Raw genomic sequence first — 20277 nt, forward strand, 5'->3', positions numbered from 1 at the left:
AAGAGTGAAGGATCAGAAGGAGGGGGGATGTAAAAGCCAGGTTTTTATTGGAAGCAATTGAAGTGGTTGCTATGAGACCCGCTCCAGCAGAGGACCAGCAGCCAGACTGATGCTGATGGTTCTTAGCTCGCACTAAACCTTTCCTCTGACACAGTTTTAGAGTTGTTTAATATCTGAGCAAGCACCTGACACGGGTGACTATTTTCCTTCCTTTTTTTTCTTTTCCTCCTCCAGTCCCTCGGGTAAGATGGAGGTAGAAAATGAAGCCAGCTGCTCCCAGGGCAGTGCGACAGGCGGGTCCAGAGAGTACAAGGTGGTAATGCTGGGAGCAGGGGGAGTTGGTAAAAGCGGTAAGTTTTAACACCAAATGCTGGGGAAGGAGGGACTTCTGTGCAGGAAACTCTAGAGTGGAAAATAATGATAATAATGCTGGTGCTGTTAGGGTCTGGCTGCGGCAGGGAGCATCTGGCAGGATGTTTAGAAGTGTAAAGATTGTTAACGGGATGCTGATGAGTCAGGAGACTGGAGAGACAGTCATGATATGTAGAACTTTAAGATGATGATTTTCTCCTTCTATCTCATGCGGGTGATATTTGCTCTTAATTTACATGGTTTTTAAAAATTAATAGTGATACTTAATAAATGTTCATGGTCTGGGAAAAAAAATGTGCTCCTATTCTAAAAAAAAAAAAAAAAAGAAAGAAAAGAAAAAGTAGGAAAAAAAGAAAAGATATTCACATCAGGAAAGGAATGCTGTAAATATTCAACTAATCACACAGATAGATACAGACACAGGCTCAGGATTCTCATGGAAGATTGTGGTATTTCTTTCACTAGGCGCTTCCCAGTGTCCTTTTCCTAGTTTGTGTCTGACATAGCATGTGTGGGTTGTGAACCAAGAGGGAAGTTGGTGTTTTGAAAGTAACTGTGGTTTAAAGAAGAGTGGGACACATACAGGGTGAGTCAACCAGGCATTTTAGTCAATGGAACTAAAAGGACAAGCTACAAAAATTAAAGGATGTGGGATGGTAATGAGGTGATGACAAGACTGGGTAATTTATTTTTGGTACATAAAGATCAGGAGTCATCTGGGCTTTGGTTTCATGAGGAGCTTAAAAGGCCAAGTATTACAAATTAAAGAAATAGATATTCAATAATGTTTGAGGATGAATATATGTTAGATAGTTTGGGCCTATGGATATCATTAGAACATAAAGATATATAGTTATTTATATAAACATAAGATTCCCTACTGAGAATACATGTTTGGGCATGTCAAAGGGCAAAAGAAAAGTGAGGTTAGCATGGAAAAACTTTATCAAAACTATTCAATACTTAACTGCTTGATGAAAAGATTCAAAGTTAAGGAAAATACTCTTGCAGAAGAAATCCCAAAGCTAATAATTTTGATGGTGGTTCCAGAAGGAGTAAGAAAGTTTAGCAATGAGGAAATGAGGGAAAGACAGTAATTTTAGTGGACAGAAAAGGCAGAGAAAAAATTATCAAGAGACAAGAAATTGAGCCACCCCAATGCTCCCCTGCTGCACCCAAAGGAATTATCATATAAAGGAAAAGAAAAGAAAAAAAAGGCAGATTTGGATGTGATAGTAGCTAGGAGGTTGCCTAAGTGAGAAAAATTATTTATCTCTTCTAGGAAAGAAATGTGAAACGTGAAAGGTTTTGTAACAATATATGAACAAGAAATGAAAAAAAAACTTTCTTTGTTAATATAATGGCTTGGGAGGGAATAAATCAAAATAGATGATGATGGGGGGAGGAAGTAAGCAGGAAGGATAAGGGAAAATAATCTATGGAAATGAAGTTATGCTTTAAAAACATGTCATCAGATACAATGAGAAAGAATTTATGTGGGGGGGCTGGGGCTGGGGCTCAGTGGTAGGGCACCTGATCTGGCATGTGTAAGTCAGTGGGTTCCATCCTCAGCACCACATATAAATAAACAAAATAAAATAAAAGTATTGTGTCCATCTACAATTAAAGATATATATTTTAAAAAGGAAGTTATGTGGGAATAAAATCTGAGAAAACAAACAGATTAAGGAAAAATTTAAAAAGTCTAGACGCCATGAACATAACTTATGGCCGGAGCTGGTGAGGTGGGAGAGTCTACAATAGTTCACGTGCCAATGAGTCCCCTTTGCCGGCTAACAGGGTGTTTTCTTATTTTACCAGGAGGTGGGGGATGTGGATCTGAGTGATTGGTTTTTACACACCTCATTTTATTCCACGGATGCAGATTTGGAAAGTGGAGGTGTTGCCTAGGAGCACCCTCCAGCAAGACCCTTATGTTGTGATATTAGGAAGTTAGAATACTGATATCATGTCTTCTGTTTTGACCTCACCCAATATTATTTGTAATGACTACTCATTCTTACCATTGAAATATCTAGATATTTTCAAGATAACACAATGGTTGGAGGAGTGGCTTGGGTTACTTTCACCTTCACTTTATATAAAAGAAACCAGTTCCTAATTAAATACTTGAATAAAACTTTTCCTCTGGGAGAAGGACAACAGTAACGAGCTCACCCTCAGAAAAGGTTAAGAATAAAAGATGGTAAATAGTTTGGTTGTACTGATTATATAAATGGCATCCTTGGATATTTCTCCAGAGAATTTTATTCATATTACAATTTCACTCCTGGAAAATACTGTCCTTAGGGCCAAGTGTTTCACTGTGATAGAATCACTTCTTGCCCTTGGACATTATTCTTATGATTTATATGGTGTTATCAGTATGTAAATATTCAGGCACTGACCTCAATACTAACCTTTTCTTGAAGGTTAAAGTATTTGATTTCAAGTGAACTAAAATATTTTTTAAAAAATCACTTTTCTATGAAGAATGTCATTGGGATTTTAATAGGAATTGCATTAAATTTGTATAATGCTTTTGGTATTATGGCCATTTTGACAATATCAATTCTGCCTATTCAGGAGCACGGGAGATTTTTCCATTTTCTAAGGTTTTCTTCAATTTATTTCTTAGTGTTCTGTAGTTTTCATTGTAAAGGTCTTTCACCTTTTTTTGTTATATTGATTCCCAGGTATTTTATTTCACTTGAGGCTATTGTAAATGGAGTAGTTTTTCTAATTTCTCTTTCAGTGGATTCATTGATGATGTTTAGGAATGCGTTTGATTTATGGGTGTTGATTTTTTATCTTGCTACTTTGCTGAATTAATTTATTAGTTCTAAAAGTTTTCTGATGGAATTGTTTGGATCTTTTAGACATAGAATCATGTCATTGGCAAATGGTGATGGTTTGAGTTCTTCTTTACCTATTCGTATCCCTTAAATTTCTTTCTTCTGTCTAATTACTCTGGCTAGAGTTTCAAGGATGTTGAATAGAAGTGGTAAAAGAGAAGATGCTTGCCTTGTTCCGGGTCATAGAGGGAATACTTTTAATCTTTCTCTATTTAAATGATGATGGCCTTGGGTTTAGCATATATAACTTTTACAATGTTGAGGTATATTCATACTATCTCTAGTTTTTCTAGTGTTTTAAACATGAAGGTGTGCTGTATTTTTTCAAATCCTATTTCTGCATCTATTGAGATGATCATATGTTTCTTTTTTTAAGTCTATTAATATGACAAAATTATGTTTATTGATTTCTATATGTTGAACCAACTCTGCATCCCTGGGATGAACCCCTCTTAGAAATAGAAAAAAACAATCATGAAATTTATTTGGAAAAGTAAGAGACCCACAATAGCCAAAGCAATCCTTAGCAAGAAAGGTGAAGCAGGAGGTGTAACAATACCAGATCTTAAACTATACTACAGAGCTATAGTCACAAAAAAACAGCATGGTATTGGCACCAAAATAGTCTTGTAGACCAATTGTACAGAATAGAGGACACAGAGACAAACCCATATAAATATGGTTATCTCATACTAGACAAAGGTGTCAAAAACATCATTGAATAAAAGATAGCCTATAGAACAAATTATACTGGTAAAACTGGAAATGTATATGTAGCAAAATGAAATTAAACCTCTCCCTCTCACCCTGCCCCAAAATCAACTCAAAATGTATCAAAGACTTAGGCACTAGAATAGCAATTCTGTACCTAATAGAAGAAAAAGTAGACCCAAATCTTCACCATGTCAGCCTACGATCTGACTTCCTTAACAAGACCCCTAAAGCACAAGAAGTAAAATCAAGAATCAAGAAATTGGATGGATTCAAATTAAAAAGCTACTTCTCAGCAAAGGAAACAATCAATAATGTAAGAAGAGAGCTGACAGATTGGGAGAAAATCTTTACCATGTGCACCTCTGAGAAAGCATCAATCTCTAGAATATATAAAGAACTCAAAACACTTAACACCAAAAAAAGTAAATAAAAATAAAAAGCAAAAGTAAAAAAAAACAAATAATCAAATTAATATATGGGTTAAGGAACTGAACAGATACTTCACAGAAGAAGAAATACAATTGATCAACAAAAGCATGAAAAAATCTCAGAAATGTAAATCAAAAGTACACTAAGATTTCATCTCACTCCAGACAGAATGACAATCATCAAGAATACAGGCAACAATAAATGTTGGCAAGGATGTGAGGGAAAAGGCACATTCATACATTGCTGGTAGGACTGCACATTGGTACAACCACTATGGAAAGCAGTATGTTTATTCCTCAGAAAACTTGGAATGGAACAACCATTTGACCCAGCTATTCCTTGGTTTATACCCAGGAGGATTGCTGTGTTCAAAGCCAGCCTGAGCAAAAATGAGGCACTAAGCAACTCAGTGAAACCCTGTCTGTAAACAAAATACAAAATAGGACTGGGAATGTGGCTCAGTGGTCGACTGCCCCTCAATTCAATCCCTGGTACACACCCCCTGCCAAAAATACACACATATATACACATACATACTACTATAGCAATTGACTTCTCCCCCCAATATGTGTATGTATATGCAAATATACATGTATGTATGTCTCTTCAAGAAATAATTGAAAGCATTATTCTGGCAAAAGGTGCTGACAAGATTATAGTCACTATAATACGAAATTGTTGAAACAGTACAGGTCTACATTGTTCTGAGAGAAAGGGGCAGGAGATGAAGGAGCATGTGTTTATGCCTAAACTACCCACGTCTTCTATTCACATGTTCACCATTATCTGCCTCATTTACTCTTCACCTTGATCCTGTGAAGATATATTACATTCTGCATTTTATGGATGAGAAAGCTGAGTCTCACAGGGGAGAAAATCCTACAGCCCAGAGACATAGAAATATTAAATGGTAAATCTAAGCTACAAATACATATATGTCTAATTTCAAGGTTTACAGTATTTTCATTTTCCCCACCTGAGAGCTTTAACTTTGTTTTCTTGGAGGAGATTGTACTATGAACCTGAGTTCCAGCTTCAGCTCCATCTTCACAGATGTAGTTTAGATATTAAAAATTAATCATGTATATCAATCAAAATTCTTGAAAACCTTAATCTTCTGCCCAAACAACACGGAGTGTTAACTTTATGGGATGGAGCAGGGAGAGGTGTGGTGATTCTGACCAAAATTGCAACATGGAGGCAACAAAAGAAATATTCTTACACATTGGGAGACCCCTGGGGCCTTCACCACATAGAGAAAGGACAATAATCCCCTTGACTTTAGGAGAGCAATTAAAATAATTTATTGAAAACTTAAACTATGCAAGTCGACAAAATAAACCGTTTGCTGAATATATCAGGTAGACTTTCAAATTCTATTAGGTGCCAGTCTGTCTAAGGAAGTGTGTTTTCTCTATATGCGTCATAGAATAATTGATAGAAACCATGTGTCATAAATGGAAAGAACCTACCTTATCCATTTATTTAATAGGAACCAAAGGTTATGTGTTTATGTGCGTGTGACCCTACACCTGTGCAAAACCCTAAATTATGAGAAAAAAAAATTAGCCACAAACTGGACTCTCTACTCAGCCCTGTCTACTGGGATTTAAAAAATGCATAAACAAAATAGAGATGCTATGTTGTAGGTACAGTGATAGAGCAGTACTCGTGGTATTTTGAAAGCAATGGGAGCAATAGGAAGTTAGAGTGATATATTTCGCCGATTGTTTAGCTGCTCAGCTGTAGCCTTGGGACTATTTTTTCAATAGGCCATGTAACCTTCCATCAACCAGCATGAAATATCCCTCTCCTTACTGGAGAGCAGATTACTGCCCATGAAGGATTGTGTGTGTGTGTGTGTGTGTGTGTGTGTTATATCCTTGTCATGTGGAGGGATTGTGATAGTGTGCAACAACATGACAGTCTTCTGAACTGCTTAAACATGTGGAGGGGGTTCTTATCACTGAATCTGGCTGTTGTTTGTAAAGCCTGACAATGAATTCAATTTAAGCTCTTGGGATTTGCTTGTAAATACTAGGTGTCCAATGACTGTGACCAAGCAGTGCCATCTGTTCTTCTGGACCTTCAGTAGGCATCAGCTGAGTGCTCTAGCTGGCTACTGTACCAAATCATCCTTTCTGCCTTTTCTGTCTGCCATCACCACATTCCAGCTGACAGCATAGCATCATCAGGGGGATGTTGACCTTGTTCTAGTCTCTACACACACACAGGAACTTCAGCGCCTGCCAATGCCAAGTGTATTGCAGCAATAGAAGTGGGTGCCTGATTCTCCCTGCTGTATGAATGAAGGATGGGAAGCTGACAGGTAGGGTGGGCCTTCTTGGGATGTTGTCCTGAGAGGGCAGCCAAAGGAAACAAAATGTTTACATCCCAAGCGAATGTCTTTTAGTTGAACTATAATGATATGGTGCAGAATATTTGTGATCTCATAATGGAACCTCCCATAAAGAATTTTAACAAGTTAGAAAAGTTGTAACGGTAGTGGTCAGGAAGTCCTTGTCATAAAACTGCTTTTATAGAAAATTCGTATTTGTGTCGACACTTAATAAATGGATAAGAAATCATCAGTTTTCCAGCCCATGGTTCCTCGTAATCTGCTTTAAAATGAATAAGAAAATTATGAGTTATATGTCCATAAATGTGCATGCCCTCACAAAAGAGGAATGATTGACATTTTGTCCAAACTCCTATTTTCTCTCTTGCTTCCCTCAATGAGAAGCATGAGTTCCTACCCTTCAAGTCTCATGTGGGTCCTGTTCAAATTGCACTCTCTGCATTAGTCCATAAAACCTCAACAACCCTGGAGTATAGATGGAGAAATTATCCTCAATTTTCAGATGAAAGTAGTGAGGTTTGAAAAGTTTGAGTAATTCCCTCAGGAACCCAGAGCCTGGAAGGCAGTGGAGGACAACCCCTACCAGAGCCCAGGCCCTTAACCACTGTCTGATCCACCAAGTAGCAGACTTGTTCTTAGTCTGGTCATGGTGGCAGAATGAGGTTTCAAAATCAAAGTGAAAACAGAGTCATCTGAAGTAGAGAGTTTGGCATCCTACAGAATCCACAGCCATGGTTTCTCATCTGTAGAATGGGACAGCAACTACTGCAATGACCCTCACAGAATTTTAAGAGCAAAACCTGACAATACAGTGTTAAGTAATGCTTGTAAAATAAATGGAAAGTTCCTTTTAATTATTTACCACTAAACAGCATGTGATCTTGCATCAGTCACTTAAGCACTTGGGAGTCTTCATTTTCAAAATTAATGGCAGTAAATTAAATTATCCCAAGAGAGTTGCTTGGGTGGACAGTATTGGAAAATACTAAATATTTTTGATAAAAATAAAATGAAAATTTTTGATAAAAATTAAAACTAGTCACCAAAATATCACATCTTTACTAAAACTCTTCCCTCCTTTTCTCTTTACCTTTCTCCCTTTTTTTCCTTTTACATCTTCACCTAAGATGTTTTATCTCTGTAGAGATAGAGACCAGAGAGGAGTGGGGGAGGAGGACAGATCTTTCAGATAGGTTTTAGGAAAATGAGGCAATTTGGTTGAATATTGTACACCTGCTTTGTGTATCCAGATTTTCTACGTCTTCTCTTACTCTCTATATCCTTATATTGATTACTAACAGCATTATCCTCTTGAGTGGTAATTTCGGTGACAATAATAATGGGGATTTGCTAGTTACCTTAATAAACAATTCCTTTATCCAACTTAATAGACCCGTAAAACACACACACACACACACACACACACACACACACACACACACACCATTGCCTGTTAGAGAAAGGATTTGGGGACAATCTCTTAATACCATGGGCACAAAGGGCCTGTTTAGAGGGACTATGATTTTTATGGAGTGTTCTTGTGCTTGAATCTGGACAGAAATGAATCTTTCCAATATGTATATTTTTAATACAATTTGTGCAATAAGACTTTGCCTTATTCTTTATATTATCATCACTGCTACATTTGAGTAAAAAGTCACATTTAATGATGGAAGAAAGAAGTGATAATAAATTACAGTCACACTTACAGGTTTTTTTTTTCAATGAATAAATCTGACCCTATCTAGAGCCACAGGGAATGTCTTTTATTTGAAATTGTAGAAACTTTAACTAATTGCTCTCCACTACCATCATTTAACACTCCCCTGTATCCCACTCCTCTCTGGTCTCTGCCATTCTCAATCTGATGGTCCTGAAAACCTATTTTGCTTACTTCTTCTGCTCAAAACCCACCCATTGCCACTAGGCAGACATCGAAAGCCTGCAGAACTCCTGATGCCTGAGCAAGGTCAGACTATCTGGCAACCATCCATGAAGAAGGGCATTCCCATGCCAGTCAAATGGGGAGGGCTGCCTTGTTGGAAGGCATGAAGCAGGAATCAAGCCAGAGAGGGCTGAAAATTGGAAACAAGGAAACAGAGACATGTCAGGAGCCAGAATAGTCAGTGAGGGGCTGGAATGAAGAGTGAACAGCACCCTGGCATGGGAACGACAAATGAGGAGATTCAGAATTGAAGTTATTAAAGCTCTGCTGCTGCGGAAATATCATCTGAGGTGGGCTTTGGTATAATATAATTTGTTAGATTGTATTTCTCCTTTTTCTGTTTCTCTCTCTCTCTCTCTCTCTCTCTCTCTCTCTCTCTCTCTCTCTGTGTGTGTGTGTTTCTTTATACCTCTTTCAGTGTGAACTCTATACAGATCTAGAAAGACTCTATAAAAGACCCCAAACCATCCTCCCAGCTCTGAATCTTCCTTGCAGACATATTTGTTCATTTTTGTTTCCCCAAATCTTGAAACTTCTCCCTTGTATTATTCACTGTCATTTCAACATAAGCTTTTTCCTGCTCATCCTCAATGTGTCTAGTCCGTCTGACTATCCAGATTCTGCACAAGTATTTCCTCCTTCTTCCCACCATGGTCGATGACATATTTCTGCCCTTTGTAACGCTTACATTTCTTTCAGATCATTATTTGTTTCATCACTATCGACAATTGCACAGGTTCTTCTAGCATGTGTTACATGGTCTTGAAATGTAATTTAAAGCTTGATTTTTAAAAATTTAACTTACCATCTCCTTATATTTTATTTTTCCATCTTGATTGCACATTCCTGTTGTGTAGGAAATAGATTTCATATTGTCTTTCTTTTCTCATGATACCCATGGTAGTGAATCCTCAAAAATTTCATTTCATTTCCCATTTCTGTCATTCAGGAAACACAGAGTGTAAGATGTCAGGCATACATACTAAAATAAAACTAAGTGATACTCTCACACTTTATGATATAAAGAACCAATGGATATAAAGAAAAAAGCTGTCACAGAGAGAAAAGAGTCAGGTCTGTGAGCATAGGAAAGGGCTGTGGCTTGGGAAGTACCTAGGTTCAGGCCGCATGATTAGTCTTGGTGACAATAAATTCAAAGGTACACAAGCCCATCCTATATTTAGAAAGTGTATTCATAGATCAGAGTAATTCTGGTAATCTCCCTCTTTTAAGGAGGTTTGAACCACATTTCATTCCTTTAACATGCAACTTAGCTGTGTCTAGCTGTAGCTATGTTCTGGGCACTAGAAAGAGAAAACTGGATTAGCCCCAGGCCCCACCTTCAAAACTGTGACATAGTTGCAAAGAGAGGCCAGTAACCAGGAAAGTAGAATCAGTAACACTCATAGATGAAAGTAGTTCTGTGGACAAATTCTAGAAGTAAGATACAACTGCCACCTTGTAAAAAGTGATTCCATGCCATCAGGTGCTCCAGATTCAGGAGCAGCAGCATACACCTTTCTTGAAAGTCAAAAGCTGAGACAGCTGGTGGCCAAATACATGAAACACTGGAAATAACTCATGTTTTAGTTCCCAAACCATTTCTCACTATAGAACTACCTGGGGGGAAGAGAGGAACAGAAGAGTGTTTTATGAAATATTCTTGGAAAACCTTAGTGAATGAATCTGCAGAACAGCATTTACCTCCTTGATTTTGAGTTAAAAACACTTGTTATCGCTTGCTCATCTCTGATCGCCACTGAGGTAGACTGTGACGATGACGGTGAACCCTTAATCAGCCACAAGAGTTTATGTTTCCTATTATGGTAAAAAAAAAAAATACCACACTACACACACACACACACACACACACACACACACACACAACTCAGTTGACCAAGAGTTAATTTTAATTTTGATAACCTCTGTTCTAGAAAAAGAAAGAAGTCTTGAGAAATGCAAATACTCATAGAATAAGAATTCATCACTTCTTCCTGAGTCCAGAAAGCTCTAAAATCAGGAAAGTAAAATCTATTATATGGGTTACAGTTGTGACTTATGTTTAAAAAACAACAACAACAAAACATCATAGAGACAACATTTTTCTTTAGGTTTAAGAGATTTTTTTTATGTTCCCCCTTTTTTTAGTTACTCATTTATTGCCACTTGCTTGCTTATAATGAATGAGTTTAAATAATCTAATGTCATCAGTTTTGCCGTTAATTTGGACTCATCCTCCAGAAGTTTCATATTTTTCTGCCATTATAAACTGTGTCTCCCACTTACTTCATCACAGAAAAGCAAATTGAAAACATTTTTTTTGCATAAAGTACTCTGCTCTGACAAGTACACATGTTGTCTGCATCTCTAAACTTATTTGCATTTTTCTTGAGTTTCATCCTGAGACAGCCCAGTATGTTTGAAACAGCTTGGACTTTGAAGATGGATAGACATGTATTGAAATTCAGTTCTGCCCCTTCTCAGGCAAGTGACTTTGCTGGCTCTTCCTCTTCTTCCTGATCTCTTACTGCTGATGAACCAGGGCTCATTCTTCTGACTTCTTCTCATCTTTAATTTGGAAGAATAGTTTACTCTGTCCCTTGGCTTGAATATGATTTATATACCTTCATCTCTTTATATTAAGTGACATTTATATCTAGATTAAAATTAAAATGAGACATCACTAAAATAACCAAAATTTCAAGGAGTAACAATACTTACTAAATATAGACTAGAATGTTGATGAGAGAGTAAATTCTTATGACCACCCTTGCAAAAGGGTCTGGTACTATGTATGAAGATGAAGAAATTCATAAGTTCACCATATGATCTAGCAATTCTACTCCTAGCTATATATATATTTAATCTACAGAAATTCACATATGTGTGAACAAAGACACATGGCCAGAATGTATGCAGCAGCATTATTTCCAATAGCTCCAAGTTAAAACTCTCAGTGTCCATCAATAGGAGTGAATAAATCAAATTTACATTTACATTTTCTAACTGGAAGGAGAGTGAGGAAAGCATATTCATAGATCAGAGTAATTCTGGAAGTCTCCCTCTTTTAAGGAGGTTTGAACCACATTTCATTCCTTTAACAAGCAATTCAGATGTGCCTAGCTCTAGCTTTCCACTGTTGTTCTGGGCACTAGAAACACAACACTGGATTAGCCCCCAGGCCCCACCTTCAAAAATGTGACATAGTTGCAAAGAGAGGCAAGTAACCAGGAAAGTAGAATCATCTTAGCCTTAGAGTTGAGCTTGGTGGTGCGAATTTCCGTGATTATTTTTCCTTAGATGATTTATCTAGAACCAACATAGAAAATGTAAAAACTTCATTCCGTCCTTCATCATTCAAGACATTCTTGCAGTGGTCACATGCCAGTGACATGGAAGATTTCCCTGTGTGCACAGCCCAGATGTTGTCTTCCTGCTTCTCTATTTCATCCCCAATAATGATACTGCCAATCAGTCCTCAAGGCTGAGTTTGTTAAGCATGGTGTGTGTGTGTAAGAGCAAAGATGTGGGATCCTGCAGCCAGCATTCAGACCTTGCCTCATTTGCTTAGTAGTAGTGTGAACTTGGCTCAGTACTCAGCATTTCTGAATGTGGTTCCTCCTCTGGCGAATGGGGATGATATGAGGGTGACGTTTCATTGTGTGCATGTAGAGGCTTCCAATGAACTATTGAGAATAAACTGCTGTGAGTAGAACCTGGAAATTCTATATAAACACTAGTTATTATTGTTGCTATTGTTACTATTAAACATTTTCCAAAAAAAAAAAAAGAAAAAAAAAACACACTAGTCAGTCCTCAGGCAGAAGATTACATTTTCTCCATTTTGTCCAAGGCTTAAATGACTTCATTTCTCCTCACAGGAAAGCATTTATATTTTGCTTCCCTGCCTATAATAACTACTACTTCTGTGTACATGGTAAAAGGCCAAACAAAACAAAACATTCATACAATCCTGAGAAAATGACCTCGCAGGATTCAGACTAAAGGCAACAGCTACTAACATGTTTTCTGGGAAAGAAGGTGGCTTCTGATTCATAAGCCTAGAGTTTTTCCCAGAAAGGAGAAGACACATTTGTGCTCTGTTTTTTTTTTTTTTAATTGTATGTTTGCCTATACAGTGTCACTACCATGAGATAGTCTCAACACTCAGGAAAGGACTTTCTAGTACATCTTCCACCAGTGTGAGTTTCTGTCTCATTTCTTATGTGGAAAACTTCTTGTACAATGAGATTTTACTATCAGAAGACTTCAGAGGAGAAATGGGGAACCCAGGATGGCTTCACAGTTTTGTTTGATGTGAACTTATCATGGAAGGTCATGCATTTCAAATGTCTCTGGGCTGTTCCCATCGCTCCAGTCATGTGCCATCATTTTTAATTTTCAAAGTTTATAGCTAGCACTTGAGCTACACCAGCTAATCTCTATCTAACTAATAAGGTCTTCTGCTTCCACCTTTATTGATTAATCATCTGTAGGAGTTTTTAATATCCATTTGTGTTTAATTTGCTGATATTAAAAATGTCTCATTCTTGAAAGTGATAAATGGTTTTTCCAAGAGACAGGATTTCAGTTTTGATTTATGTAATGGTGAGTTCACTGGAGCCTGGCTGGATACCCACCCTTGTAGAATGCTATAATAAAGAGCCTGCAACACACTTTATGTCCTTGAAAGTTTCTTCACTGTCTGGTGGATAAACTTTGTGTATTTAGTCTTCTTTGTAGACCCTCCAGCACTGGTTCCCAAGAAGAGCCCCCCAAAGTGAATACTGTTTTCTTGTGAAAACCCCTTGCTCCAACCAGAAGGGCCTTCTTATTTTCTCCCTTATACTTTATTCATCCCAACCTAACTTTCCCATAACTCATCCCACTCATTTTCAATAACCTTCTAGAATTTTCTCCATTTAATTACATTTTATTTATCCTTTAAGTAATTGGAGGTAAACATTCATGTTCAATATTTTGATCTTCTTCTCAATATTTCTAGTTTTTGTTGTCTGTATTATTTGCATAACACTTAACAGATTTGTATTTGTAGACTGTATCATGCTTTCTCTATGTCCTTTCTATTCACCATAGTATAAACTCCTTTAAATGAAAGTCTAGTTTTACGTATTCTATAATCCTTGCCAACAGCTCTCAAAGTGTGTGGTTCCCTGGTCCTTAGCAAGTGTAGTATCTGGGAAATTGTCAGAAATGCAAGTCTTCATGTGCCTTTCCAGAGCATCAGAATTAGAAACTCTGAGGATGAGACCCCCAAATTTGTATGTTAACAAGCTCTTTTCGTGTTATAGACATAAGCTCAAGCTTGAGCATCAAACTGTTCCTCAAACATCGTTTTGCATTAGAATCACCTGTAGTACTTTTTCAGTACTTAAGCCTTGTCACTTAGGTTTGATTTAGTCTGGGCTGCAACCTGGGCACTGAGATGTTTTCATGATTCCCCTGTGGTAATACTGTACAGCAATATTTAGTAACCTTACTCTATACTATCACTGATTTATCTCTCAAACTAAAGTACACTAAACACATATATGTTAAAGTGATTTTTTTTCTGACTCTAATAGTACAATCTATTCATAGCAAAAAGGCACATCTCTTTCTTAGCATGAAGCTCACTTCTCCATTCTTCTATTACATGCTTCTATTATTCCATTAGATTTCATCTTTATCATCACACATTCCAAGAGAAATCAAAATTCAAATAACAGTGACACATGACTTTATCAAATATATTAAGTAATTTTCCTGGGATTTAATTCTTTTATGTATTTTTTTTTAGTTTGAAACACTTGATACATACAAAATAATGTATGTTACCTAGAAGTTATGAATAAAAATACAAGAAACATCTCTGAATGGGCCACTCAGCATAGTAGGTAATTCTAGTTAAAATATCTTTTATCTTCAAAATAATATGATTTTCTGAAATCAGGTCACATATCATGGTACAAAGAGAGATGTGAAAGCAAGGATGTCTTTCCAGCAGTCACTAAAACATAATGTGTACATGACCTCCTCCTATGTGTCTGCTGACATGTATCTTTGAAGGGTGAGGAGAGTATAAATGTATATTGTCAGCTGAACAGGAGTATGACATGTTATGAAATAATGTTCACAATACTTCTGTGGTTACTGGAAAATGCTTTTTTCGTCTTGAAAATGTGGAATCCTATTTTTAAAATTTAGGAGGTCTGGTCCCTTCTAAATCTCAAGCGATTGTGCTAATAACCTTACAAGAGAGAACATGGTCCCTGGCTGGATTCCATGAATTACTAATATACAGACCATGAAAATTCAAATAGGTCACTTTTTACTGTTCCATTCAATTTATGTGTGTCTGTTTTGCTGGTGCTGACTCGACTTCTAGCAAATGTTCTTCCCTAGACCTTGTATCAGACCTTAAGTAAACACTTGTTGATAAATGAGTATTTATATCCAGCCCTCCATTTTCGTGTTTCCATTTTCCTCTTCAATGTGAAATATTCTCCCTGCTCTAGCTGTGCTGCCTCTTAAAATTTTGCATTAACTTTAAATTTTAAAATATTTCATTAAAAGTTTTTCTTGATAGTGGGAGTTTTTTGTTTGTTTGTTTTTTGTCAATTTTCCTCTCGATATTGTGCCTGCTTTGACTCAGTATTTAAAATGCTTCCAGAACACCCTCAGTTAATCTCAAGACTGTAGTTGGGTCTTGCAAACTCAAACACACCTTCTGTCTTTTGGGGATAATTTTATCTGCCCTAAACATGCACCCCATGAGAGATTTTTTTTTTTCTGATTGTAAATGCCTCTATGAAGCTTTAATTCTTGTAAATGTAGACATTGATGTGTTTAAATATTCACTGTTACTTGGGAATCCAGAATCTTCTAACAGAGAGCTAAGGGAGCAAATCTCTCCTGTTCTCACATGCCTCACCTTTAATATTAGAGGAAGGAAAAGATATATAGTAAATAGCATCCAAATACTGTACTTTCTTTTCAGAAAATGTTAAAAGTTTGGACCAATCAAATTATCATGGCAATTGAGTTAAATACTTAGAATCTGCATCTTTAAAATATCGCTCCATTTATCAAATCAGGTAGTGAACGAAGTTATACACAGATAGATATTACATATATAATCTTCCTTATACTGTTTAGGCTTAGATAACATGATTGCATTGAATTTAAAATGAAGTTTACATTTATCTTTTAACATTTGAGCCAGCAATTTAAGCAAATTTACTCCTAAATACTAAGTTTTACATTTATTTATGTACTTTTCTAAGCAAATTTACTCCTAAATACTAAGTTTTACATTTATTTATGTACTTTTCTATGTTTTTAAACTGAATTTGCCACTTTGGTTTTTCTAATTGATGTGAACAACAATTTGCTAATTTATGTCTGACATTTAAAATTTTTATTTCCCATTCCTTGATAGTATCTCTCCATATGTCATCCCACAATATTTATGTTTATTCATTGATTAATTGGGAAGCTTTTATACAATCAAGGAAGTTGTAGTCTCAACACAATTTTCTTAAATGTATTTCCATATGAAGTTCAATGCCACTTTTTCAGTATTATAGACCTCTGGTTGTCCTCAAGGTTATTGTTAGTCATTCTAATTCCAATTGACTCAATAAAAGGTAATTAAAATTCCATGATATTATCAAAAACCAGATAAAGAGGAAATACAGAACACAATATATAACCAGAGCACCACACACTAAATGATGATTAAAGCAGAAGGGAGATGAATTTGAAGTCGATGTATATACAGGTGTTTCACTTCCTGCTCCAACACAAATCCTGTAAATTCTCATCCTCTATAATCCCACTCCTATAATATGCAGTTCTGTGACTATACATAATTACTCAAATTTCCTCGGACTTCATTGTTCTTTCATCAGAGTCATGCTGAGGCAAATTGGAACCTGAGGCAAAATGAACTATAACAACAACAATGGCACTAATACCAATTTTGATATAAAATTTTCATGAAAAATTTGCATTAACTTTAAATTTTAAAACATTTCATTAAAAATTTTTCTTGATAGTGGGATTTTTTTTTTTTTTTGGTCAATTTTCCTCTCGATGCTGTGCCTGCTTTGCCCCAGTATTTAAAATGCTTCCAGAACACCCTTAGTTAATCTCAAAACTATAGTTGGGTCTTGCAAACTCGAACATACCCTCTGTCTTTAGGGAGAATTTAATCTGCCACTTTTACATGGTGAGAAGACCAACTTGATTTTGGTTAAACAGATTTTGGGGAATAAGAATATATTAACACAAAATATCTTGAGGTATCTCATTCAAAGCCTACGTTGGTGGATTGGTCAGGGAGAGGTCATTACTTCATTTTGAACATGGAGAAATAAATCTTAGATTTTTGTTTTGTGCAAATAATCTGGATGCTAAATCTTACTCTAAGAACCTCATCTTGGGGCATCAAGGAGTTAGATATCTATGGAGCTTTCACTAAAACACTTATTTGTTGTGGGGTGGGGTAAATGCATGAACATCTCAATTCAAAGAGTCTCTTTCTTTGTTCTCTAGCAATATCATTCAGGTGGGGGACATGCTAGTACTTTGGAGATTCCAGTATCTTAGAGAGTAGGGACATTTCTAATACTGCGACTGTAGATGATTCTGCAGGTAGAAGAGTTCTGTGCCTATTCTGACCACTGGTACCATTAATCTCACTCAGAAGTAAGTCATATGGACTGACAAATCACTTGAAATATCTATATTGTAGTGAGTTGAAGGCTTGGATTTGTTTTACTTATAACATGTTGCTTATGCTTAAAAACCTAGATGTAGCTTAGATCCAAAATTGAACTCATCACGTTTGTTAAGCATTACTAAAGAAGAAAAGGTTAAACAACAAAGATGAAATCTTGATTCAATTATCAAGGGCAAGGATAGGTTTCAGTAGCTTTCAGAATCCTAAATAAAAATAATCCAAAGGTCATCTTTGTCTTTGGAGCATATAATGTAATTTTTTTCTATAGTGTATCTTCTTTCTTCTGAGGCTCTGAGGCACATGTGGCTCCCAGAAAATCACGTTCTCAGTCCCAGTAGCAGGAAAGGGTCCAAATGAAGATTATGACCTATGCTGATAGCTACATTTACCAGAGGTTAATGGAACCATGATAAAAATTGCATTATTCAACACTTTGTTTTCTCCATGGGTTAAATATGCTCATATTTTATACCACCCAAAACAAATCCACAGTCAAAGTGCCAAGAGAGATAATCAAATTTCTAGTTAAGAATTTAATAAAGTTTAATGGTCTTGGTGAGAGGAAAAAAAAATTAAAAAAGCATGCCATTGTCTCAAGATTTGCATGTGTGGTGCAGTGTCCCCCAGGAAGGAGTGTGCAAACCCTTGAGAGTAAGGACTGCATCTATGTCTTATTTCTCAGCACAGGTCGATGACTTGAACAGAATAAATATTTAATTTAAATATGAGAATGCATGGAAATAGATTCTCTTCATTTACCATTCAATTCAGAAGGATGGATTTGGAAACTTCATTTAAAAATACATACAAAATACACTGTGCAGGAGAAGTGCTGATCAATTTTTAGTTGATTATATTTTCAGTGTACTCTCATTTGTATTTTCCCAAAATAATCAAAGATAAAATCTTTGCCACTTACATTTTCCACAGTTAACACATCACATACACTATTCACATAAAGCTCCTTAGACTGCACTGTTAGAGATGAATACTTCATAAAGAAAAACAATGGATATGGATAAGACCCATGTTTCTGTTGGTTGATTACTGGGTATTCAGTTAATTCAGTGTGACTGTTTGATAATAATCCAGGCAAAGTGGAATGGAAACTCTGGAAATGATAATAAATATATCTGACTAAATGCACTGTGCTCAACAAAGTTCAATTCAAGTTCAAGAAAACATCCATGGACAAATTACATAAGAAATTCATTACGAATATTGCTATTAGCTTATAATGAAAATCTTGAAATGATCTATGATCAAATAATTTGCTTCAACTTTGTATACTTTGTTTCTATTCCTGTTTCTATTCCTGTCCTAAATTTTATCAGTTCTTTTGTGGTGGGGACAATTTTATATAATAAAGTTGTCCCTTTAGGGTTTGTCTTCTATATTCATGCATGGAAGGGATGAGGTAAATTTGCATTTTTATCTGTTTTTTGACTACATTTCTCTTATACTATTGCCTATAAAAATTCAATTTATTTAAAATATTTAAACATTAAAGAACTTGTAACTAGGCATCATTATTTTACCCAACACCTCAGAGGGTAAATCAAAATAGACATTATTAACATTTTGAAAGTCTTCATAATTTTTATCCTGCTTTTGTTAAATTCCTCTAAGAACTATAAGAAGTAATATGCCTATTTCAGAGATGCAGAATCTGAGACAGTTTAGCTCAAGATAAAATGGCTATTATATGGCAGATATTGAACTAGAACTCAGCTCTTCTGATTTTTTACCTTTGGGTTTCATACTTTTTTTTTCCTAGTACTGGAATCAGCCCAGGGATTTGCACATGCTAGACAAGAGCTTTACCACTGAGCTACATCCCCAGCCCTAAGGCTTTTATACTTTACAGCATGACTTTTAAAGGTAGTGCCAGTATCATTTTCATTGGTTATGATTCCAGAAACACTCAGTGGCTGGCTGCTAAACTGAAGGGGGCAAATGACCTCTAGCACAACTACTTTAAGAATCATCAAGTGATTGCAGCAACTTTCTTGCAGGGTTGTTAAAAAAGAAAAAGTAAAAAGAAAAAAAATATCCTTCAATAAAACTATGAGTATTATCTGTACTATTGGAGCAGTGAGACAGACTCTCCCATATTCTTGTCTGAAACTAAGGGGATGGAGATGATATCAGAAAGAGGTCTGATGAAGGATGCTTGTGACCTCTCTTTAGTTACAGTGTGATTGAATACAGGTACCCTTGAATCAAAGAAAAGAAATAACCACACTCCTACTTCGGGTAGCACCAAGCAAGGTAAACTCACAAGTAATTAAAGCTAATAAAAATAAAATACTTGAGTTGTGCCAAAGGAAGAGGCAGGTGCTGAGGGAAGTCATAGGATTATGTTGACAATTATTAACACTAATATATGTACAATACTCAAAATAGTGTGTGTTAATAAGCAAATACTGAAACACATCCAAGTGTTACCATAATCATTATGAAGATAAATGATTTATTTTCACCTGTTTGATGAACACCTACTCAGGGCCAGCTGTTGGACCACCTGCTAGGAAATAATGAGGAGCTCAGGAAAGTCCCTGACCTGAAGGAAGACTGGGGCTCTCATTGAACTTGTTTAATTGTATTCTTTCTCAGAATCATCTTTGAGAAGCCACTGAGTGTGCCTTTTCCTTCTTCCTTCTCCTCAGCTATGTGTAGGCACAAGGTCATCATCTCATCTCAGGCTTCTCATTCTGTGCCCCCAGCTCTCCCTGGGGCTCCCTTTGCATGTCAATTAAATGGTCAGTGTAGTGCCTAGACCTGTGCTGAGTAGCTCTAAAATACCTTTAGTGGAGAGAGAAATGGTCTCCAACTCCAGCTTTCATGTTAAAATGTG

General features: G+C 36.3%; 1 protein-coding gene across 1 annotated transcript in view; it reads left to right on the forward strand.

Annotated features, from left to right (window-relative positions):
- The first annotated feature begins 247 nt into the window (after positions 1–247).
- Positions 248–20277, forward strand: part of Rit2 (Ras like without CAAX 2) — a 340369-nt gene continuing 320339 nt past the window's right edge. Inside the window, exon 1 of the mRNA XM_077792200.1 lies at positions 248–350. Coding sequence (XP_077648326.1) covers positions 248–350 — 103 coding nt within the window. The remainder of the gene's footprint in view (positions 351–20277) is intronic.

This window comes from Urocitellus parryii, chromosome 13 (assembly GCF_045843805.1).
Source record: "Urocitellus parryii isolate mUroPar1 chromosome 13, mUroPar1.hap1, whole genome shotgun sequence".
Taxonomy (NCBI): Eukaryota; Metazoa; Chordata; class Mammalia; order Rodentia; family Sciuridae; genus Urocitellus; species Urocitellus parryii.